The sequence below is a fragment of the Monodelphis domestica genome, chromosome 3 (assembly GCF_027887165.1).
Source record: "Monodelphis domestica isolate mMonDom1 chromosome 3, mMonDom1.pri, whole genome shotgun sequence".
Lineage (NCBI taxonomy): Eukaryota > Metazoa > Chordata > Mammalia > Didelphimorphia > Didelphidae > Monodelphis > Monodelphis domestica.
In genome coordinates, this window is record NC_077229.1 from 145,568,733 (window position 1) to 145,593,461 (window position 24,729).

Consider the following 24,729-nt stretch of genomic DNA (forward strand, 5'->3'; position numbering starts at 1 on the left):
TCAAGCCCCGTTATTTCTGGCTCCTTCACATTGCAAGATGGCACCTCCTTGGCTTCGTCTCCTGCAGGGAGCCTTCCCCAAGCCCTCTTAATTCCAGCACCTCCCTTCTCTTACTTATTTCCTACTTATGCTGTAGATAGCTTGCTTTGTGTGTATTTGTTTGCCCCCCACCGTCGTCAGCTCCAGCGCTTCTTTAACCTCTTTTCATGTCCCCGGTGTTTGGCACCGTGCCTGGCACATAGTAGACACCTAATGTTTATTGAATCGAATAAAATACAACCAGCTGTCTAGCTCAGGACCAATAAATATCACCGGGAGTTTATCATGCTAGAATTTCTGGTCCCCAAATTCCTTTCTCCCCTACTTTGGAGCCTTTTGCCTCATCTGACTCCTCTCCCCACAGGAGCCATGCCTGCCGAGGGATGCGGGTATGGGTTAGTGAGATCCCAGGCCAGAATTTCAGAATGTTTCATCCCCTAAAAACATTATAACAAATTATGGAATCACGTTGTGACCCCCAGTCTACTGTACTGTGTGCCTCACAAATATGAATTCTATAAGTGCCGATGGGAGGAGCAGGGAACATCATTGTCATTTGTAACATTGTTTCTGTGGGAAAATTTGTTCTGAATTGCAGGCAGCTAATTTACACATGAACATTTACAGCACAATATGTTCATAAATATGGAACTGCCTTTTAGACATACACAAAAGTTAATTTATTGAATACTTATGTCACTCAAATAAGGGAAGGGAAGCATTTTAAGATTAGAACCTGGGTTCAAATTTTGCCTCTTCTGCTATTTCAGGTGAACTCGGTAGAACAAATAATCTCTCCAAGTCTCAGTTTTCTCAGCTAGCAAATAAAACCATTGCATATCATAACTTCTGAAGTTCTTTCCAGCTTTAGATCTCTGATCTTACAACATCTCCAAAAACATAATTAAGTTGAATATAAACTGAACTACCTTTGCATGGTACAAGTTTTAGTAAAGAGAAAGCTTCTATGGCTTTGGATTTATCTAAACCATATAATTAAAGTTTCTTAGTTTGGGTATTTGTATGATAAGTATGCCCAGGGAAATCCGATCAGTTGTTGATAGAAGAAATTCATCCTTATTAGGAAAGAAGTGTAGGGCCATTTACAACTATGAAAATGGTTGTTTTTGATTTGGACTAAAGAAGCCAGCTTAGACTTTGTTTCTTTGCTCTTCAGAGTTCTCAAAGTAGGACAAACCAGATATATAAATATATAAAAACCAGATAATAAATTCACACTTAAATTTTGTATTTATCAAGTACTTAATATTTCTAATGTAAGTGCTGAATTCTTTGTTGTGTTGATTCTCCTTCTCTCTAGAGTTAGATTGGCATTCACATTGTGAATAGCCCTCTTTTAAAGTGTGTTGGCTCTTTGGCTGATTTTTAAATGGCCCTAAATGACCCACTGGAACCAAACTTGTCCCGTTTAGGTAACTACAGACCATTACACCAAACTACGAATGGATTGGTTTCTGAATAAAATCCATGTTGTTGTTCAGTCATTCAGTCATGTCTGACTCTTCATGACCTCATTTGGCATTTTCTTCGCAAAGATACTAGAGTGGTTTGCCATTTCCTTGTCTATCATTTTACAAATTAGGGAACTGAGGCAAACAAGACTAAGTGACTTGTGTAGGGTCACCTAGCTAGTAAGTGTCCAAAGTCATATTTGAACCCAGAAAGATGAGTCCTCCTGACTTCAGACCCAGCACTTTATTTAAACTCCTAATTGTCCCAAAGATCATGCCATAAGCATAAATCAATGTATGTATCTGCCTATTGAGTTATTCAAACAGTTTGAGCAATTCCATTAATTTAGGCTTTTCTAAGTTCGTTTTTTTCAAGAAAACCTTATTTTCAAGAATCTAAGTGGGCCACAAGTAAGGTCTGCATTATGTTAGTGTGCGTGCATCAGCAAATGATGGTGGAAGGGCCACATCTGGCCTGCTGCCTGGGAAGCCTAAGAAGGTAAGCTAAGAATGGTTTTTACATTTTTAAACACAATAAAACTTTATTTAAAAATATAAAAACCATTCATAGCTCAAGGGCTATACAAAAACCAGCAACCTGTGAGCTGTCATTTGCCAACTGCTGGTATAAAATAAAGAGCCTGGATCATTCTGGAGCCAGAAGACTTGAATTCAAATGTTGCCTCAATTTTTTACTACCTAGGTGTCTTTGGCTAAGTCTTTTAACTTTCCTGACCACAGTTGCCTCCTCTGTAAATAAGGAGGTTAGACTTGATAGTTTCTGAGACTTCTTTTAGCTCTTAAGCTATGATCCTGTACCTAATTAGTGCTGTTCAGTAGTTTTATGGTCATTTAAAACTATCCCGCCTCCTTTTCAAGTTCCACAAATCCATCCATCAACAAGAATATGTCAGATGTTAAAGACCAGGGATATAAGAAAGACAGAAATAGTTCCTCCCCTCAAGGAGCTCACATTTAGTTAACCCCAAAAGAAATTGCCATCCTTTCCTCTTTTTCAAAGGTACTTAGAAAGTAAATTAATGAGGACAGCCATCCTTACTACTCATCCAAGATCAATAATTTCCTATCCTGAGTGGGCAATGACTGTTTGCAAAGCTGATTGTGTTTGGTAAAGGTACCAGTGGGACAGTATAAGTGGAGTAAGAAATGCAAAAATCTTCAGTTTCAAAAAGCAATGATTTGAGTACTGGGGAGTCTTAAAAAGAATCTTCGGTCTATGGACAGTCTCGGTGGGGGAAAAAAAAGATATTTAAAGGCAGCTCATTAGAGGAATTTAATGAACACCCCAAGCTTAATGAACATTCACTAAATCTGCCCATTAAACAAACTTTTTAAATGTCTTCTCAGCAGAAAAGATTTGCTGAAGGGAAAGAAAGTTTTGTGATGGTACACAATGCAAACCTTGAAGAAAACGTGTAGGCTTGGATGTTTGGGCTTGAATGCTTCCACCCACCCTTGAACCAGTTTGGCAGTTTTCAAATGTTTTTGTTGATGGATGTTTTTCTACCTAAAAACAAAAACAGCCAACAAATATACACCATTACTTTCCTTCCATCAGCTGGACGAGGAATGTGATTTTAGTGCCCAGTCGCCAAATTGGCCATTGATTGGAGTGGGTGACCTCTGAGATAGCTTCTAACATCATCATCATCATCATCATCATCACAGCTAATAGTCAGTTAGCAATTTAAAGTTTGCAGGGAGCCTTATTTGATCCTCACAACAACCTGTAAGAAGAAATCTAATTAAGAAGCTTTAATCACTTATAAGGATCCCTCTATCATAGTTTGATAAGCTATAACTGTAATTTAAATGAGATTTAATAGTACATAAGATGTAGTAATAACTAAGATATGATAATAAATGAGGTGAAAAGATATAATGGAGATAATAGAAATAGTATTAAAGACTTCTGTGATGATCAAAGCACCTATATACCCCCCCCCTTACACTCTAGAGGTTATGACGTGAGGAAACTGAACTCCTAGTCTAGTCCTGCAGTGTCCTAACTAAGTCACCTGAGAGGGGAAGAGAGAAAGGGGGTGAGGGTTGCCTTGATCATAAGCCTTGTGACTAGAATCACCTCATTCAGGACTCCAGTTCAGAACCCATGTTCTGAGCACTCTGACCCGGTTCGTAGATGTTGAGTCGTTGCCCATGCTTATAAAAATCTGTGTAATCTGGAAACTGAATGCCTCAGACCCCTGCAAGTGAGCATAGCTGCAGACCTCTGCCTTGTGTATTTTGTGCCCACAAAACAGTGCGATCTTTGGTTTAGGGTATTGGTCTACCTCTTTGTTTCTTTCAAATCATGTGAGGTAGTTCTTTTTGGTCTCCATTTTACAGATGGGAAAACTGAAGCTGAAAAGTTAAGTCATTTGCCCAAAGTCACACAGTCAGTGAATGTCAGAGGAAAGATTGAAACGGAGATCTTTGAGCCTCCCCCTACCACACTACCTAACTGCCTCTTAGGTCCTGGGAACTGTCTTAAAAAGCTTTATCACTTTGAGACAATATTTAAGGTTCAAAATCCTAAAAGTCGCATCAGAGATCTCAACAACAATAATAACAAAATCACACTGAAACTTTTTTTTTGTTTTATTCACCGAAAAAGGGCAGATGTGAATTTTGAGATACAATGACTGCAGAGTTTGCACTATGAGGAGTAGCACGAATCTTCATTTGGTTGCAAGAGCCACAAAACGCAGAAGCTTACAGGCAAACTCACTTCTTCCAAACTAACTGGACGTTGTGACTCGCCTTTTTGCCTCAAGTGCATTTTCTTTGTGATTGTTGCTGTAGAGCTCAGGAATATCAGCTGCAGATGTGAAAGCGTGTTGTATCTGTTGAGTTAGCTCCAGCACAGATAGAGTTCTGGGCATTCAGATTTAGTTATTTGACTAGGGACCAATCCCCTCATTCCTCCTCGGATAATATATGAAAAGCTCTTTGCAAACCTTAGAATGTGTGAATGATAGTTGTTACATAAGGAGAAACTTCTGGAAAAGCAAAGCTATGTAAAAGTGGGAATGGCCTTTCTCATTAGAAGTCTTTCAGCAGAGGGCAGCTCTGTGGTCTAGAGATGGGAGGTCCTGGGTTCAGACCCTTCCAAAATGAATGGCCCTGGGCAAGTCACTCAACCCCCATTGCCTACCCCATACCGCTCTTCTCTCTTGGAACCAATATATAGTATGGATTCCAAAATGGAAAGCCAGGAAGTCTTCAAGCAAAGATTAGCAGGCCACTTGTCAAGGCATGTTGCAGAGAGACTGCTCGTAAAGGTATTGGTTTGAATTTCAGGGGTTCTGCAGTCCTCTCTATCTCTGAAAGTCTAGGCAGTGGGATGGCCTAGTGGGTAGAGTTATAGGCATGAAGTCAGGAAGAACTGAGTTAAAATCTTGTGCTTTGTGACGCTGAGCAAATCATTTCATCTCTTTGTACCTCATTTTCCTCATCTGTAAAATGGAGGGGTTGGCCCCTGATTCACAGTGAATGAGAGTCCTGGTGGAAAATATGGGTTTGTATCATGCCTTGGATATTTATGATTAGCCAGGAGACCCAAGGAAGGTCATTTAACCTCTACCAGCCTCCGTTTCCTCATAGTGGATAGAGTTGGGGCGAGGATTCAGGAAGGCTCATCTTCTGGAGTTCAAATCTGGCCTCAGACACTCACTAGTTGTGTCACCCTGTTTGCCTCAGTTTCTTCGTCTGAAAAATGAGCTGGAGAAGAAAATGGCAAACCACTGCCGTCTCTCTGCCAAGAAAACCCCAAAATGGAGTCACAGAATCAGCTATGACTGAAACAACTGAGCTACAGCAAATTGCATATATTTCCCAGAGGGGTTCATTAATGACTTCAATGAGATGATATATGTAAAATGCTTTATCACCCTTAAAGTACTATAAATAAATGCAAGTTCTCAGTATGATTATCCTAGCTCTTCCTCTCTTATCCTGTTTGACTTGTGGTTCTGTGGCCAAGCCAGGAAGCCAAATCAGTATGCACCCCCACTAGCCATCACCCCCATTTCTGTTAGACTCTCAGGCAGCTAATGTCGCCCATATCCACGTCACCCCTCGTTATCAAAGCCTCTCCGTCTCCTCACTCTCCGTCTCCTCTTCTTTCCTGCAGACTTCTCGAGCTTCTCGTTGGGCTGACCCGGACCACTTTGCCCAGAGACAGAGCTGCATGAATACATTTGCCAGCTGGTTTGGCTACATGCCGCTGAGCCATTCCCAGATGAGGCTCGACCCTGTTCTCTTTAAAGACCAGGTCTCCATCTTGAGGAAGAAATACCGAGACATCGAGCGACTTTGAGAAGGAAGTCCTGCCAAGTGGGGAGAGGGGAAGGGAGAAAGGACTGGGGTCAAGCTGCTCTCTCTTCCCAGTGCAGATCCGCTGGCATGCGGAGCTAGACTGTGCCAAGTAACAGAAAACACACACACACACACACACACACACACACACACAACAAAACAGAAGAACTTAGACGAACAGAACTAAAAGGCCAAGGGGAACTTGACTCCCTGCTCCTGGGATTGATTGCACTGGACTGCAAACTCACCTCACAGGCTTCTGTGTCCCAAGACTAGGTTGTGTACAGTTTAATTATGGAACATTAAATAATTATTTTTGAAATGATTGCTATGCAGGTTTAAACTTTTTTAATGATCAAAACTATTAAAAATCAGAGTTCTTTCTTTAATCAAAATTGTGTTGGTCGTGAATATTTCGAGGCCATAACTTTATTTTGCCTATAAACTTCATTCCCATTAGTCATGCTTTTTTTCTTTACAGAATTAAAGGTTCAGACTCCAGAGAAAACAAAATAAACACTATCCCCAGTTTTAAAAAATATAACAACACCATCCAAACAATTGCTGGGTATAAGGAAGAAAAATATTAAACGATAAATTTTGCTCATGAAAATGTGCATTTCTAGGTTGAATTTTCAGATCAATATTCACTTACATCTCCAAAATATCAATGCGTGGAGATGGGAGTATGGCAACTTCTGATAAATCAGCCATAACCAAGACCTAGATGTGTCTCAAATAAGAAAATTGTTTAAGCATGGTTTACAACAGCAAAACACTATGAAAATATGAATGCCGTGTTTACATAAGGAATCATCCAAGCCAAACAAGCAGCATATGAATAATGCAGAAATAATGTATACCCAATAGAAACCTAATGTCTTCAGATCAAGTTAGATTCAATAATGAATGATTAGAGACACCTCCTAGCTGTGTGACCCTGGGCAAGTCACTTAACCCCCATTGCCTAGCCCTTACCACTCTTCTGCCTTGGAGCCAATACACAGTATTGACTCCAAGATGGAAGGTAAAGGTTTAAAAAAATAAAATAAAATAATGAATGATTGGCTTGTGTGTGGGGATGTCAGACAATGATATGATTGGGAGCTTTTTTGGAACAGGTTTAAAGGGGCAACAGAGAAGAAAGGAAGTCTTTCTGCTAAAGAAGCTCCATAGTGAATGGGAAAATCCTTAGGTTTGGGAAATTTTTCCTTTCAAGAAAGGAAGATTCCAAAAGTTTTGCAACATTTTAAACAAGAGAAAGAGCAGTGACAAAGCATGTCACCCCTGAGAGGACCCCATTCCTATTTCTTCTATGTTTTAAAGAGCAGGAACAATTTGTCAGTCATTTTGAGCAAAAATTTGGCAAACAACATGCTAAAAAAAATGTTTATGTGGATTTATTTTATTTTGTTTTTTTAAATTTCCCAAAAAGTGATTCATGCTCTTTTGAAGTTGTTGGAGTGTTAAAACAAAAGAATTTTTGTTAGCTGCAAACACTTCCTTAAGCTACTTTTTACTGTAGCATATATGGGAGAAAAAGGTTCTCTGTGACTCCATCTTAAAAGATGGAGACATATTTTGAGGCATTTAATTTCTTGTGTTTGCAAGATGAAAAGGTGGTCACAATGGGGGATTGCATTGTTTAAAGTAAGAATATTTTAGAAAGGAGCCATTTGATAGGCTATTGAATAAACAATAAGCTCTAGTTATGTGGGTATTTTTCCCCCTTAGCCCTCTTGCATTTTTATAGGAGTTCTCTCCAATTTTGTTTTAAAAGAAAATTCCCTCATGGAGATATGTTAAAATCATTTACAAAGTCTGTTTTAAATCAGCCAAAGCTGTAAAAACCCAACAGCCTTCAACTCATTCCTATTTGTTAAGCACCTGGGAGAGAAAAGAGCTTATAGCTGGCAAAGATTTTTAGTCTAGCTCTCAAGTTCTGCAGAGGAAGACACAGATCCCAGAATGGACTAGTGATTATGTCTCATGTTTATGGCAAAGTTGGGACTAGGACTCAGGTTTCCCTCCCTGAAGTCCTACTATCTGAGATGTTGGAAAGTCAGTTTATTCATCTGTAAAGTGAAGGGGGATGGACTCAATGACCTCTGAAGACCCTCCAAGTTTTACATTTAAGACCTGAGTTTCAATGGTCATTCCATTCCACTTCAATGCTGTTGTAGAGAGATAATATGGACTATAAGAGGAGAGAGAGAGGCTTTCAAATTTCATGCAGTCCCAGATCTAGAGCTGGAACGGTCCATAAAAGCCACCTAATCCAAAGTTATTTTTAAAACGAGGAAACAAGTGCAGTGGCTTGCCCACAGTCACCAAACCAGTAAAGTTCTTTCCACTCTGCCTTCTCCTACCTGCTCCGTGAGTCAAAGGAAGTCGCTAAACCTCTCTATTGCCTTTTCACATTAGACTACTTGGAGTCATTAGGACCCATATCTCGACAGGATGTATAATTAAATGTATTTGTATTTTCAACAAAAAGATGGTTCATTATTGTAAGGTTGGAGAGGAAGTTGAGTAGATATTGTGTTGTTTTCCAGTCATGTCCAACTCTTCATGACCTCATTTGATGTTTTCTAGGCAAAGATACTGGAGTGGCTTGCTTCTTGCTTCTCCAGCTCATTTCACAGATGAGAAAATAGGCCAACTGAATTAAGCATTTTACCCAGGGTGGCACAATTAGTAAATGTATGAGGTCAGATTTGAACTCAGAAAGATGAGTCTCCCTGACTCCATCCCAGGAATCTTGCCACTGTGCCACCTAGCTGCCCTGGCAGAATGGATGGGTAGGGTACTAAACTTGGGGTCACAAACACATGAGTTCAAATCCCACTTCACCTCTTCATTTAGCAGTGTGACCCTGGACAAGTTTCTTAACCTCTCTCTGCCCTGGTTCTTCATCTATAAAATGAAACAATTGAAGTTGATGGTCTCTCTTCAGCCCTAAATCTCTGCTTTTTTGACTATGTCTTCATCCAGGTTATTTAGAGTCATTTTTTTCTTGCCATCTGTACTATAGTTCTCAAGGACTGGGATGTCAATTTAATGTAACCTTTTTTTTTTAACCATTATCTTCTGTCTTAGAAACAATACTTTCTATTGATACCAAGACAGAAGGGTAAGGGCTAGGCAATGGCACACAGCTAGGAAGTATCTAAGGCCATATTTGAACCCAGGATTTCCCATCTCTAGGCCTGGCTCTCAATCCACTGAGCCACCCAGCTGTCCCCATTTAAGTGTGATCATTAACCATTATCCCTTAAATTGCTTTCTTTGGTTTTTGTCAAATCACCTGTGAATTGGTTTCCAGTTTGGGTTTTCCCCTCATACTATCCTTCTTTCTCCATATAAATTCTGAAGGCCTAAAGGCCTGAGACAGCTTGGATCCATTTACACTGGCTTTCAAGCTTTCAGAGCTACATCCCTGATGAGTGAGTTGTTCAGGGATTTGGATTATGTGATCACCTACCACAATGCTAATGGGAGTGATTTAGTCTAAAAGTATACTATCTAGTCAAGGTAGTAATTATGAATCAGAATAGATTTCCCTCCTGCTCTTCTAAAATAATTTTTATGAAATCTTTTGTTTTTATGCCATCTTTATTTCATATTCTATTCCTCCCCCCATTGGCTTTCAGAGAGCCATCCCTTATAATGAAGCATGAAGAAAAGAAGAAAGAAAATTCTGCAAAACTAAAGATTAAAAAAAAGTGATATAATTTATGCATAGTATTCTACACCCAGCATTCTCTGCTTTTGTAAACATGCAAGGAGGGTAGGTATGGAGAAAGATGAGTCTTCTTTGAGGCCATCTTTGGCCAATAAAGTCCCAGCTTTCAGATTCAGTTGTTTTATAGTTATTTATTGTTGTAGCCATTGTTTTTCCCCCCTGGTTCTGTTAAGTTCACCATGCATCAGTTCATATGCATCTGAGTCATGATGATTGATTGTTTTTTACAGCATAGTGGAATTTCCTTACATTGGTTGATGTATCCCATCTTGCTTGGTCATCCTTCAATTAAAGGGCAATTACTTTATTTGCTTTTCTTTGCTACTGCAAATGGCTGATTTAAATATGTGGAGGTATATGAGTCCTTTCTTTTATTCTATACCTCTCAGGAGCATTTGCCTTGCAGCTTCACATTATTGTTTGTTTGTTTTAAACTCCTTAATATTACTAGTGGTTCGAACACCAAAAATATTCATCCTTCCTTGTGGAAGAAATGGTACGAACACTTGGCTAGCTGCTAATAGGACACTTTCCTCTGTAGTCCCTATGGAGAGAAATAAAGGAAGAGAACAGGAAAATGTCAGCCTCAACTGAGATTCCATTAGAAAAGTGTTGTTTTTCATTGCGACACCTCTCTAAAGCATAGCCATCGCTGTTGGAAGGTGCAGAGATTTATCTTTCAGCCACATTTGACAGTAACCAATGTCCCTCGGTGGACCTGTGCATGTTGAGCTAGACACTAGTCAGCTATGAAGAATTATATGGCAATTAGGTTCTGTCCTATGGTTAATACTTCTAGAAGGAGCCTAGAACCAAGGATTCTAAAGGTTACAAGGTGAGCAAGCCTATCTTTGCATATCGAGGGCATGTAAGACTTGTGCTTTGAATTTACCCAAAGCATGAAGAATCCTTTGTGGTGGAGTCTTAGGCACATGCCTTAATTTCCTCCTCTTGCAAATGATTACCTAAGAATAATCAATCCTTATGGTTTCCTTCACTTTTCCTTTGGAAAAAAATATATTTTTTAAACTCTTGTTTTGGTTAAGCACAAACAATGCTATATTTGCCTTGGTTTTGTAGGTTACTTGAATTCCTGATGACTTGAAGGAATATTAAGTATTTGGCCTTTAGTAAAGGTTATTGAACCTTAAATTAATTGGGGGGTTCAATGAAGGAATATGAATAGGCCTATACACTATTAAAAAACAAGCCACCTGGGTTTTTTTCTTAAGAACTAATGAAATTTTAATCCAACCTACTTAAAGGGTGGATGGGAGTAGAGAGGTGGTAGGAACTCTGCTAGGTTAGAATTTGAATGAGATCAGAGCTGGACAAGACTGAATTATTGAGAGTAGAGGCAGACTTCCCAGACCTGAACATTGCTTGGTGTTCTCTCCAATCCCAGGTTCCCCCGGGGGCTGCCTACCTGCTAAAGTGTGACTCATTCTCTTTCCATTAAAGAAAAAATCTCATTATCATTAGGATTTTTGTTTTTCCTCCAGTAAAAACCTTTCTGTTTTGTCCTAGTTGTGTCATTAGCATGCAGCCACCACCGCGCCAGTGGTGTGGCTTGTTTAGGAAACCTGTGGATTGAAATCTGTTCTGGTGACTTTGCTACTCCTGAGGTAAGCCTGACAAAGGACATATTCTTCCTCAGCTGATTCCCTTTCTTTAGACGTGTGCAATAGGAAAAAGTTATTTTCAGCTCAATGTTTAAGGGATATATTGAGCTATATTGGCGGGAGGGATTGGTGGGCGTCTGAGCACAGATGTGATGTGGTACTTGAATGAACAGGGAATGGATTATTCGCATACTCCGAGACTCCCCACTTGAATAAAAGGGTGGGGGCGAACTGTGAATCAGAGCTGCAAAGCACCAAGACTTGGAGAACTGGTAAGAATGTCAGAAGGCGTCTTGTCAAATCCCCTCAGTTTACAGATGAGGAAACTAAGGCTCAAGAAAATCAAGTGGTTTAACCACGTTAGTTGCAAAACCTTGGTGACTGATCTGTGATCCTAAGGAATTCCAGAACAAGAGCCAGTTTATTAGTTCTTTGAGCACAATAGTTTTCCATCACCCGCACATACCACAATTTGTTCAGCCATTCCCCAATTGGAGGGCATGCATATCCTGCTACCTCAAAGTCCCAATATTCCCCCATCAATTCAGTGATGATGACAAATGATGCTCATGCACTTCCTCTGATGGGAAGCCTTTCCTGGTCTCCCTAGAAGTAAATGCTCTCTCTTGGCTTTACTCTCTGGATAGCCTGGGACTTCATTTGGTTGGGCACCAGTTTTCTCATCTGTAAAATGAAAGACTTGCACTACTAGATGAATTCTAAATCTTTCAGCATTCTAGATTGATGATTTTATATTCTGTCATCAAATTATATTATATTATATTATATTATATTATATTATATTATATTATATTATATTATATTATATTATATTATATTATATTATATTATATTATATTATATTATATTATATTATATTATATTATATTATATTATCACTTACATTTTTTAATCACCTAGCTGCATTCAAGTAAAAACTGCCTAAGGTTAAAGAGACAATTGTTCCTTTCCTTGTGATATCCCCCCAAGCCTAGTAGAGTCAGGTAGGTAACACAGTGGATAGGGCTCTGTGTCTGAGGTCAGGAAGACTTGAATTTAAATCTGGGCTCAGATGCTTACTAGCCCTGTTGAGTTAGACAAGTCAGTTAACTTCTGTCTGCCTCAATTTCTTCAACTGTAAAATGGGGATAATAATAGCACTTACCTCTCAGTTGTTGCACGGATCAAATAAGGTGATATTTGTAAATCTCCAATGCTTTGCACGTAGTAGATACTTATTATTCCCTATAGAGCTGTACCTGACACCAGGAAGATAAATACAAATCTGATCTAAGACACTTGCTAGCTGTGTGACTTAACTTGTGTTTGCCTCAGTTTCCTCCTCTATAAAATGGAGATAATAATAGTGCCCATCTCCCAAAACTGTTGTGAGAATTAAATGTAATTCCTATGGGAAGCCTTTCCTGGTCTCCGTAGAAGTAAATTCTCTCTCTTGACTTTAAGTCTTAAGTCACTACATAACTGGTAACCATTAATTATGATGGTGATGATGTAGTATTAGTGGTAGAAGCAACAGTAGTAGTTGTTTCTGTGCCATTGTCAGCACAGAGAGTACCCTGAAGAGATGCTCTTTGCTTTGGATAGAAAACTGTTACTAACAATATTTTCAGATTGAAAACATCTTTGGAAATTTTTCCTCTTTCTTGAGCCAAAGGCTTTCATCCATAAGCATGTGTTATACAGACTGGTCTCTACAGTTGTCAAACTCTTCAGATTCTTGCAAGTGACTCAGCCACCTCTGAGAGAAGGGCGGCTACAGCAGCCTCGAAGACTGAACCTTTAGTTAGCAAAGTCTTACACTTACTTGAAGCCAAATCAAACTGACCTTCCTTTGTTTGCCTCAGTATCTGAATGATTTCCATGCTTGCTGGGGACCCAAGTTTGTTTTGTTTTTCCCTGAAACTGGTCCATCTTAATGAGAGGCTCTTCTCAATTTTAGTTAGTACTTTCCTCTGAAATTAGATGGTTTGAACGGTTGTGGTCACATTCATTTTTGATTACTTTTCAAAAAAACTAGTATATTTATTGAGGAAGAAAAGAAAGGGTCATTAAAAAAGGCTTCCTATATCATAGATTTAGAAATGGGAGGAATAGCAAACTGGAGGTCTTTTAATTCAACTCTCTCATTTTATGGATGAAAAAACTGAGGATTGGAGACATGAAGTGATTTTCTTTCCCAAGGTCACATAGGTAGTAAGAGGGAGAGGCAGAATTAGAACCCAGGTCTTCTGACTCCAAAGTGAGAACTTTTTGCATGCTGCCTTCCTGGTAGGGCAACATAAACCCAAGAAAACTTATTTTTGCATGAGAAATGGCTTTGGGGAATAATTTGCTTTTTTTTCATGGTGAGAGAAAGCAAATTTATAAGATAATCACTTAACCTCCTTATGCCTCAGTTTCTTCATCTGAGTTTCCTTCCATCACTTCCCTGTTTCTATAAATATATCTATGCATATGTGTATATATATATATCTATGAATTTATATATACATATTTAATTTAGTTCATTAATTTTAATTAAATTAATTCAATATATTTATATAATGAATACTTTAATAATTCATAAACAATACATAATATTTTATGTATAATTATATATGAAATATAAAATATACATGTTTAAAACCTCTTATTTTTCTGTCTTAGAATTGGTATCAATTCTAGGGCAGAAGAAAAGTAAGGACTAGGCAATAGGTATTAAGTGACTTGTTCAGAGTCACACAGCTAGGAAGTATCTGAGACCAGATTTAGACCCAGGACCACCTATTGCTCTCTACCCACTGAACCACCTAGCTGCCATAAGAGCATATTTCTAAAGTTATCATACAATTCTCCTGTCATTTCCCTAAACATTTCACTGTTCATCAGTGTGTTGAAGTCAGACAGTTCAATTTTAAAATGTGCATGAGAGAGAGAAAATGAGAGGGAGAAACAGAGACAGAGAGAATGAGAGACAGAATGAGAGAGAGAGAGAGACAGAGACGGGGAGAGAACGAGAGACAGAATAAAAGAGACAGGGGCAGAATGAGAGAGAGACAGAGAGAACGAGAGACAGAATAAGAGAGAGAGAGAGAGAGAGAGAGAGAGAGAGAGAGAGAGAGAGAGAGAGAGAGAGAGAGAGAGAGAGAGAGAGAAGGAGGGAGGGAGGAAGGGAGGGAGGGAGGGAAGGAGGGAGGGAGAGGGAGAGAGAGCTCGATTGAGGATCTTTGGAACCACAGGGCTTGGTATGCTCCATTAACCTGAATCACTAAATGTATGGCTTCACCATCAAGTACTGAGTACTTTAGAGTGTTGCCAAAGACACTTTCTTCAGATTTCATTTTGAAAAATTGTTAATAAATAGTGTGACTTTCCATCTGTGCGGATTTTGTTCCACTTTTATTATTGCCTATAGAAATGTAGATGGCAGAACCACCCAGTCCTAAATCAGGAGCCCGTTTTCGGGGGTATTTTTGTATATGGTGGAAGGATTCCAATGGGGAGGGAATATCAGAGAGTGGATGCACAAAGATAGTCCAGCACTTGTTAGATTAACAAACACCTTGAGAAGGAAAGCTTTGATGCATGCCAGCAAAATCCTTCTTCCTACTCCAATTGCAGCTGGTATCACTGGAGCCTGGCCTGGGCAAATGATGGTAATATGCTCAATTCATGATGTTCTTCCATATCATGGAAAGATTATGAAAGAAACCAGTTCAGAAGCAGCTGGAACCTGACAACTCTGAAGTTGAGTCCTTTGGTTTTACTATGTAAAATGTTTTTATTAATTAATTTGTTTGTTGATTACATTCAAATTCTCAGGCATCTCCCTCCTTCCCTCCCCTTTGGTTTTGAATAGCTATACACACTCATGAGTAATAGGAAAGTCAATGGGTCATCAAAAGGTGTTTATTAGGAGGCAGTTAGGTGGCTCAGACCTAGAGATAGGAGGTTCTGGATTCAGATGTAGCCTCAGGTACTTCCTATCTGTGTGACCCTAGGCAAGTCACTTAACTCCCATTGCCTAACCTTCACTACTCTTCTGCCTTAGAGTACAATATTGATTCTAAGACAAAGGGAAATGTTAAAAAAAAAAACTTAAAGAAAGGTGTTTGATATACTGACATTTCTTAGAGAAAATTATAAATTAACCTTTGATAGCATGAGCATTTATATTAACAAAACCTCTCTAGGTTTCAGGTTCTTCATTGTCTATAAAATGAGGGAGTTGGACTAGATGACTAAAAATCCTTTCCATCTCCAAAGTTATGATATTATGATGCTAATGCCAGTTTGGGCTTTTACACAGGGTGTCCCAAGAGTTTTAATAGCTTTTACAAGGCAGCTTATAAGAAGCAATAAGCATTATTCTCTTAAAACTGAATTACTTTGGGGGTACCATGTATTAATGATGACTTGAGAATTTAACACCAGCCTGTACCCCTTTTCTTTCTCTGTGTACTCTAAGATCATCCTTGGATTTTAAAGGGAAAGTTTCATATTGAGTTTGAAAATAGCCCATTCTCTGATTGAATTAGGCTGCAAATTCAACACCCCTCCGCATTTTGATGGAATTAAGAACACAGACTGATGCTCTCTCTGTCAGCAAACCACTTAAGATAAGGGGGATGCTAGCCCTGGGGTTGGGGGACCACCAGAGGTCTCTTGGCTCTTGTCCCACTCCTGAGACCTGGAAGATCTGAGTGTGCCACATGAGAGAGACTCAGAAAAGTGATGTCAAAAAGGCCATGCAATTGGATCACGGAAAAGAAGTCTCCCACTCAGTGTGGCTGTGCAGCTGGCTTAGGGGAGGCAGCTAGGAGAGGGCCAGGCCAAGGAGTGCTGCCTAGAGGAGCCCTGGCTCACACACTCAGTGCTCAGGCTCGGGGCTGCCCAGGAGAGCCTGAGCTCCAGCCCAGAAGCTGGCACAGACTGCTGGGGCAGGCAGGAGGCTTGTAAAGCTGGCCACATGGGGCTAGTGCTTTTCTTTCTCTGGGCCACTTTCTGTTATTTAATAAATAATTCTCAATTAAGATACAGTATCCAGAGAATTTTAACCTTAGCAAGCAGTTTGGAGGTTTTAAGTGTTTGAGAATGTAAGTTTTCGTGAGGGCAAGGATTATTGTTATTATATTGTTATTATTACTGGCACATAGTAGAGTCTCAATCAGTGGTTGTTGAATTTTTTAATATATTCTGGTGGGTCAAAAGCCAAATTGGATATTAGACTTCTTAGAAATTAGGCTGGAATAGTGGATTGAACACATGTCTTATAGTTAGACAGACTTAGCCAGCTAAGGTAGAACAGTGGATAGAGTGTTGGGTCTAGGGGCTTAGGAAGACCTGAGTTTAAATCTGGTCTTAGACATTTCCTAGCTGTGGGACCCTGGGCAAATCATTTAACTCTGTTTACCTCAGTTATATCATCTGTAGAAAGATTTGGAGAAGGAAATGGCAAACCACTCTAATATCTTTACCAAGAAAATGGGGTCACAAAGAGTCAAACACTGCTTAAAAAAGATTACCACAATAGGAAGAATTTGGTTTGAATCCTATTTCAGACCCCTTGTTTTTATAGAATTTTTAAAAATTAGACATACAAATATTTTGCTTTTTCTTCATATTAATTTATTTGTTGGTTACATTAAATTTCCTAGATATCTCCCTGCTCTAGAAAAGGTATTGTTTAACCAAAAAAAAAAAAACAAAAACAAAAACAAAAACAAAAAAGTGCATATATAAACTATATCTTTCAGGTTTCTTTCTATCAGTTTTTTCTCTGAAGGTGGAAATTCACCAGTTATTCTTCAAATACTAATTCTGTAACTGTATATAATGGTTCTACTAGTTCTCATCTCCAGGCCTGGTTCCCTATCCCCTTAGCCACTGTGCTAGTGTTCTTTTAATGGAATATATTCAGTCAAGCTCTTGAAAATCCAAATAAGATTCTAATCTTCTTCAAGTCCTAGATGAAAATAACTAAAGCTACATGACTGTATAGTTTTGATCAATTCTTATTCTTTTATTCATTGATTTTATTGAAGTTATCTTCATAATTTAATTTTTTAATTAACAAGATCATCATTTCTTATGGCATTAGTAGTATTCCAAAAAACAATTCGTAACATTTAAAAAAATTTTTTTTAGTTCCAAACTCCTTTCTTTCTTATCTCCCCTCTCTTTGAGAAGGCACGCACTTTGATATAGATTACACATGTACAGTCATGCAAAACATATTTCCACAGTAGCCCTATTTCAAAAGAGACCACAGACTACTCCCTCTTGGCCCAACCCCCCCCCAACCCAAATAAAAATTAAGTTAAAAAAAAAAGTATGTTTCAATATACATTCAGACTCTAGCAGTTCTTTCTCTGGAGGTAGATTGCATTTTTCATCATAAGTCCTTTGGAATTATTTTGTATCATTGTGCTACTGAGAATAGCTCAGCGATTCACGGTGAAGAATGATCTCCTGGTTCTGCTTACTTCACTCTGCATCAGTTCATGTAAGACTTTACAGGTGTTTCTGAAACTGTCTTTTTCATCATTTCTTAGAGCACAAATAGTATTCCATCATAATCATATACAGATACTTTCTGATACATGACTAGAGGCAAATCAATCTCTGAATCTCAGTTTTCTCATCTGTAAAATAGTGATAATAGCAGCTCCCTCTCATGAGAGTAACTCTCTCTCTCATGTCAAATAGAGAATATGTACAAAGCACTTTGTAAACCTTAATGCTACACAAATGCCAGTAATCATTCATGCTGTTATTTATTTGCTGTGAGAGATCATCTTCTCTGCCTGTTTTATTTTAAATTTTTATTCTGAACTTTAAGAAACACCAAATAAAATAGTAGTCATTTCCATCGACAAACCAGAAGACAAACAAGGATTATCTATGTAGTTGTGAATCTCTATTCCTCAGGTGCACTTGTAAAATGGGAATGATGATGGCAACTCAGAGTTTCCTCCCAGAAGACAGTGTTTAAATGAACGAAGTGATGAGCAATATAGTACTTTCAAATGTTCAGAGCAAGACTGTTTGCTAATAGTAAGGTGATATTGTTTTTCATTCTGAGGTTTTATATCCAACCGTCTCATAGTAGCTGGGCAGAACACAAGATCTTGCTGTTTCTAAGCCATTCTCATTCAGAAGGCAAATCCTATATATACCACTACCCTGAAACACCTATTTTAAATATTCTCTCTCTCTAGTGTTCTTTTCTTTTTTTAAACAACCTTGCCTTCATTCTCAGAAGCGATATTAAGTATTGGTCCTAAGACAGAAAAGTGGTAGGCAATGGGACTTAAGTGACTCACTCTGGATCATACAGCTAGGAAGTGTCTAGGGTCAGATTTGAACCCAGGACCTTCCATCTCCAGGCCTGGCTCCCTATCCCCTGAGCCACCTTGCTAGTGTTCTTTTAAAGGAATATATTCGGTAAGCTCTTGAAAGTCCAAATAAGATTCCAACCCTCCTCAAATCCTCGATGCGAATAAATAAAGCTATACAACCTTAGAGTTTTGATCAACTCTTGTTCTTTTATTCATTGATTTTATTGAAGTTATTTTAAATAAATGGAGATGTTTTGAAATGTGCAAAAAGTAACAAAAAGAGGATAAATCACCAACTTCTATTAAGTATGTTTAATTTAGCAGGGTAGTACTGAAATTGCTTTGTTTCCACTCCTTTCTGCAATTCCTATTATCTATGAACATGAAATGATGATCTCTTCCCAGAAGAAGCAGTCACGGGCAAGGATGACATGATGCTGAATGAGTGGTATGTATTTTTCCCCCTGGCTCTGAACTTCATAGGGAAAACAACCTGCTTTGAATTCTCACTTGAAATACATTTCAGGTAGCTCAGTATGAAAATGAATCTTCTGTGTTCACTTCCCCCTCTCTGATGGTTCAAAAGTAAAGCAAAACCTAAAACATGCACATACTAAAATGAAAACCATTTAAGCAAGTTGGAAGTTCCACATCAGGCTGAAATGAAACTCTCTACCACCCTTCTTCACTTAAACTTATTTTGAAAAGGATTTTGAAGTGTGTCTTCAATCAAAGTAAACCAGACCAACTTGTCTTCAAGTTTTAGGGAAGAAAGGTAGAGGTATGAGCACAGTTATAGCCATTCTCCAGAATATTTAGTCTAGCATGACTCAGATCCTTTTCCCAATCCTTTTTTCCCTTTGTTCACCCACTCTAGAATGATTTTTGTACTTTCACCACATCATAGATCTAGAATGGAATAGAACCCTAATCATTTTACACAGGAGGAAAATTACTTGTCCAAGGTCATATAGATAAATCGTATCAGAAGTGGATTTGAAAGCCAGTCCTCCAGCTCGAGTCACTGTTATTTTCACTCATCTTTGCTGCCTTTTAATCCCTGACAGTCTTCAACAGGGACTATTTTGTTGTACTTCATTTAGTTTATATTATCAAATATAATTCAGACTGACCTTTTCCATGTCAGGTCTCCCCTGCAAACCCACTTGCAGTTTTCTTCCTTCTGGAATTAATAATTAATATTTTGACTTTTCCAAGGGAATCAGACTAGGTAATTTTTAAAGACAACTTTTAGTCAAAAGGCAATTTCATTTTCTAAAATCAGAACCCAAATCACACTAACCAGCCACTGTAGACTATTGTCAATAAACTTTGAAAGCAATGGTCTTCATTGGAATTTTCCTGAGGGATTCTCTAGATATAGGAAAGAGTAGGGCCACAAACCATATAGCCATCCCAGCTTATATTACACACTCATTTTATTTTGAGGCTAGGTTTCCTTACCTTTCCCAAACTGAGAATGCAATGGCCATTCATAGCATAATCCCATCATAGACTGGCATGGAAATTTTGACCAGTTCCATTTCTGACTTTGGCTAGTTTGTCCCACGTTGGGCAATCTGGCGCATTTCCCCCTCCCCAACTCCTGACAACTCAGCCTATTAATGCTGAAGCCTAGTACAGACCCCCAAATGGCATAGCTCACTGTAGCCCAGAACACCCTAGCTCAAGAGATACCCTAGCATTAGCTTCCCCTGCAGCAGGGATTACAGATGTTCATCATCATGCATTTGCTTTCATTTGCCATCCACTGTGATATACAGCCTCTACCAAAGTTTTTATTTGGTGCCTCATCATGACACGAGAGTGATCCTAAATTCTCAAAGATTATTCTCTGGTGGACCCTTCTAAGTCACAAGGGCTAAATGTGGAGAGATCAGAGGCAGGGTAATTTCTTTTGGGCTAGAATAACTCTCAAAGACTCTCTTCTACAGAGACATGCTTTAGCCTTCATTGGCTCATACCATTTCCTCACACTAGTACTTAGCACAGTGCGTGGCACATATTGGGAACTTAGTAACTGTTTGTTGACTTGGCTTGTTGACCATATTTACTTTCTAAACTTCTAAAAATAAAAGACTTCTACTCATTATCTCTATTTCCTCTTCTCTCACTTGCTTCTCATCCCTTTGAAATCTGATTTGTGATATTACCTCTCAACTAAAACTATTCTCCAAAGTTATTGTAAAATCCAATGTCCCATTCTCAGTTCTCATAATTGACCTTTCTATAGCATGTGATACTGTTGTCTAACCCTCTTCTCCAGATCCTTCCTGAACTTTTATGATACTTCTTTTTTTTTTAATTTGGAAAATTTTATTTTTAAATAAATAAATTAAACAAACAAATGAATAAATAAATGTATTTTTAAAAAATGTATTTTTCCATGGTAAAAAAGGGAATATTTTTCCACAGTTACAAGATTCACGTTCTTTCCTTCCCCTCCTTCCCCTACTGCAGCCGACCCCAGCCGACATGTAATTCCACTAGGTTTTATTCATGCTACTTCTTGAAGAAGCTTTATGGTGCAATGGATAGACTGCTGAACCCAGAGTTCAAATCTAGTCTCAGACACTTGATCATGGGAAGATTGTGTAATATATGTCTCCCTCAGTTTCCTCAACTGTAAAATGTCCCATGTGCCACAAACTTTGCACCTCAGTCTTTGGACTCCAAAGCCACATGAGGGTGCATCAATAGATGATAATGCACAAAGACAATTGTCATTCTCGGTCACCGAGAGACTACCACTAAAATGGGGATAATCATAGCACCTACCTCTCAAGGCGGTCATCAGGATCAAATAAAGATTTGAAAAGCACATAGTACAGTGCCTGGCACATAATAGGGAATAAATAAATGTTCATTCTCCTTATTGAAATATCACCACGCCCCATCCTTGACTAGGGTTTTCTTTTTTCCCCAAGGCTTTTAAGTCTTCTCTTTGTCTCCATTTTTCCTCACTATCAGGAAGAATTGAAAGGTATATACTTTCACTTTTCTTAATTTGGGGAAGGCAAAGGATTTGGAATTAGAACAGACCTGAGTTCAAATCCTGTCTATGATACTTCCTTTCTGAAGAACACTGGACAGATCACTTAACCCCTATATGCTTCAGGCAATTCTCTATAGTTTTTCTAACTCATAGATGGATTATAATCTGTGTTGCTGAAAAGTTTGTGTGCTAAAAAATCGTAAATTCCCATGTTTATGCAAAACCTGACTGAGGCTTCCCGAACCCGCGAGAAGCCCCAAGGTAGGAAGATAGAGGAAGGATAGAATTTTGGATACCGCAAGGGGCGTGGCGGAGCCAAGTTAGAGATATGAGGTGTCATAAATGAGTCAGAAACCAGGCCTTATTAATATTAATGGAGCCACAGCCATACTCCGATCAGTGGACGTCTTTCCGAAAGGCTAATTCCCGTCCAGTGATCCAAATTTAATACCACACAGGTCGGAGATGTGATAGAGAAAAGAAAGTGCCTGGCTGAAGGCCAGGTCCCAGGCAAGAGAGATAGAGAAGGAAAGGAATTAAAGATGGAGCTTGGCCAGAGGCCAAGGTCCAGCAAGGACAGACATCAGTGAGAGCTAAGATCCAAGAGAGGAAGAGATAGCTGTGGCTCCTTTTAATGTCTTTGATATGCAAATATACACAATACATAGGGATGATTATCATTGGTTAACGACAAGGTATAGGTGTGGTTTCTCTTAGCCAGGTGAGCACAAAGAAACCTGTTTTCCCACCTCACCTGGGGGAAACTGGGGTCAAGGGTCAGAGGCTTTCCTAAGCATGCGCAAGACTGAGCATGCTCTCTTCTAAGCCCCTCTGTACATACTAACTGTTTCCCTTGCCCATAGCTAGGGGTGGACTGCTACACTGACTTACTAGGTTATTGTGAAGCTCAAATGAGATAATACCTATAAAGTACTTTGTAAATTTCAGATTTTGTCATCATTATGTATTTGGGTAACCTTGTTATCATCTTTTTTTTAAAATGGAGTTTACAGAGAAATAGTTTGAGGACAAGTGTATCATTCTTTATTCTTGGGATTATTCTTTTATGCTTTTGTTCCTGATATTATTCTTTTAGATTTAATAGTCTGGAGATTCTATCACAGGTGAGTAAAATGATTGCTTTTTATAACTGAGTAAGTGATTGGCATGTAAGCTCATCTCTAGAATCAGGGAAAGCTGGCTCAGGTTATGCTACTCCAGTAGGCAAGATGATCAAGATGACCATGATATGGGGACAGATGGGTAATTCAGTGGATTGAGAGCCAGATCTAGAGCCAGGAGGTCCTGGGTTCAAATCTGCCTTCAGACACTTCCCAGCTGTATGACCCTGGGCAAGTCACTTAACCCCCATTGCCTAGCTCTTGGACCCAATACATAGTATTGGTTCTACAGCAGAAGGTAAGGGTTTAAAAAAAATGGCTTTGATACCATGTGCCTCATTCTAACCTCACATAATGTTAATTTCTTTCACTATCTCTACATTTTGAAAGCCTTTAATTCACGTAGTTTAGATAGTTTGTGTAGGTGGTATGACAAATGTTATTCTTAAATTTTTATGGACTGTTTTTGTGTTCAGGATGTTGGGGAGAAATAGTTCTTTCTATAATGGTACTCTAGTTTCAGTAAAATTTATTTAGTAAATTCTCAGGGGTATTTTGGAATTTGTATTCCTAGTACGGATGATAACCATAGTTATAGTATGCATATGGTATAGAATGTTATATGATAGTATGGTACAGTATAACCATAGTTTATTTTCTACGTAGCTTAGTTATAGGCAGCATGTAAAGGAGAGAAGAAAGAAAAGAGAGAGACAGACAGACATGGAGACAGACAGACAGAGAGACAGAGAGAGGGTGGGAGACAGAGACAGAGACAGAGAGAGAGGTTCCCTGAAAAATAATAGGATTAAAGGGAGAGGAGGGGGTAGTCTTGGCAAGAGGAGGACCATGAGTTCCATAGAGATTGTGGCAAAGGCAAAGGAAGACCCCTAACTAGGGAGGGGCAACCATCATTTTACACCAGAATCCCAAATTGTGTAGGACTGTGTAGCAACATTTGCTGTTGTTTAACATCATAGAACAACTGAACTTAGCACCTAATTAGCAAGAAAAAAAATTAGTTTTAAAAGTAAAACTACCAGATGGTATCATTTCCTTATCTTACCAAGCCCCATCCCATTTGAATTCCTTCTTAGCCTGTGCTGCAGCTTCCTTGGCATCACATATGAGGGTGGAATTTGTGTCACTTGCCCTGTGGGCATGCTTGCTTTGGGTACAAAAATTGCTAGTTTCATCTCAATGGGCAAAGATGAAGGGGTTTGTAATATGGAATAGAAGAAATAGGGGAAGTCAGGACAGATGGCTTCAATTTTCTCAGCAAGAGGTTATCTACTAAGTGAGAAGGATAGGGATAACATAAAGGATTCAAAGAAAGAAGGTAAGATAGAGCCTTAAACTCATAGACATAGAACTACTTAATGGTCACATAATCCATGATTAAAAAATTTTTTTTTCGATTTTATTCTTTCCAACTCAATACAAAAATAATTTTAACATTCTTTAAAATTTTTTTTGAGTTCCAAATTCTCTTCTTCCCTCTTTCCCATCCCTTCCCCCTTCTTGAGAGCCAAGCAATTTTATACAGATTATACATGTGCAGTCATGCAAAGCATATTCCATATTTGCCATGCTGTAAAAGAAAACAGACAAGAAAACCTCAAGAAAAATAAAGGTTAAAAAATATGCTTCGATCTGTATTCAGATTCCATTTAGTTCTTCCTCTGGAGGTGGATAGTATTTCTCTTCATTTTTTAAATAAAGAAATTAAGACCCGAAAGGCTTCAGTGATTTGTCCAAGGTCACTGTGGTAGTAAATGTTCTCTCCTGGCTTCAAACTCAGGTCCATCCCCCTGCCACTGAACCATGCCACCCATCTCAGGCAGGAAAGACTAAAAAGACTGCCATGAAAATGAGGGTCCAGTAGAGGCTAATTATCATGAATTCATTGTGAACCCAGCTGAGTGTTTTCCACAAGCAGCATTCACTAAGATTGGGATTAGAAGAGATTGAAGAAGCTAATTTAATATGTTGAGATAGTAAAATATTATTGAGCATTTTAGTGTTTCACTTCAGAG

At 38.7% G+C, this 24,729-nt stretch overlaps 1 protein-coding gene across 1 annotated transcript in view; it reads left to right on the forward strand.

Annotated features, from left to right (window-relative positions):
- Positions 1–6,244, forward strand: part of EXT1 (exostosin glycosyltransferase 1) — a 327,031-nt gene extending 320,787 nt beyond the window's left edge. Inside the window, exon 11 of the mRNA XM_001370020.5 lies at positions 5,665–6,244. Coding sequence (XP_001370057.1) covers positions 5,665–5,850 — 186 coding nt within the window. The 3' untranslated portion in view covers positions 5,851–6,244. The remainder of the gene's footprint in view (positions 1–5,664) is intronic.
- The last annotated feature ends 18,485 nt before the right edge of the window (positions 6,245–24,729 follow it).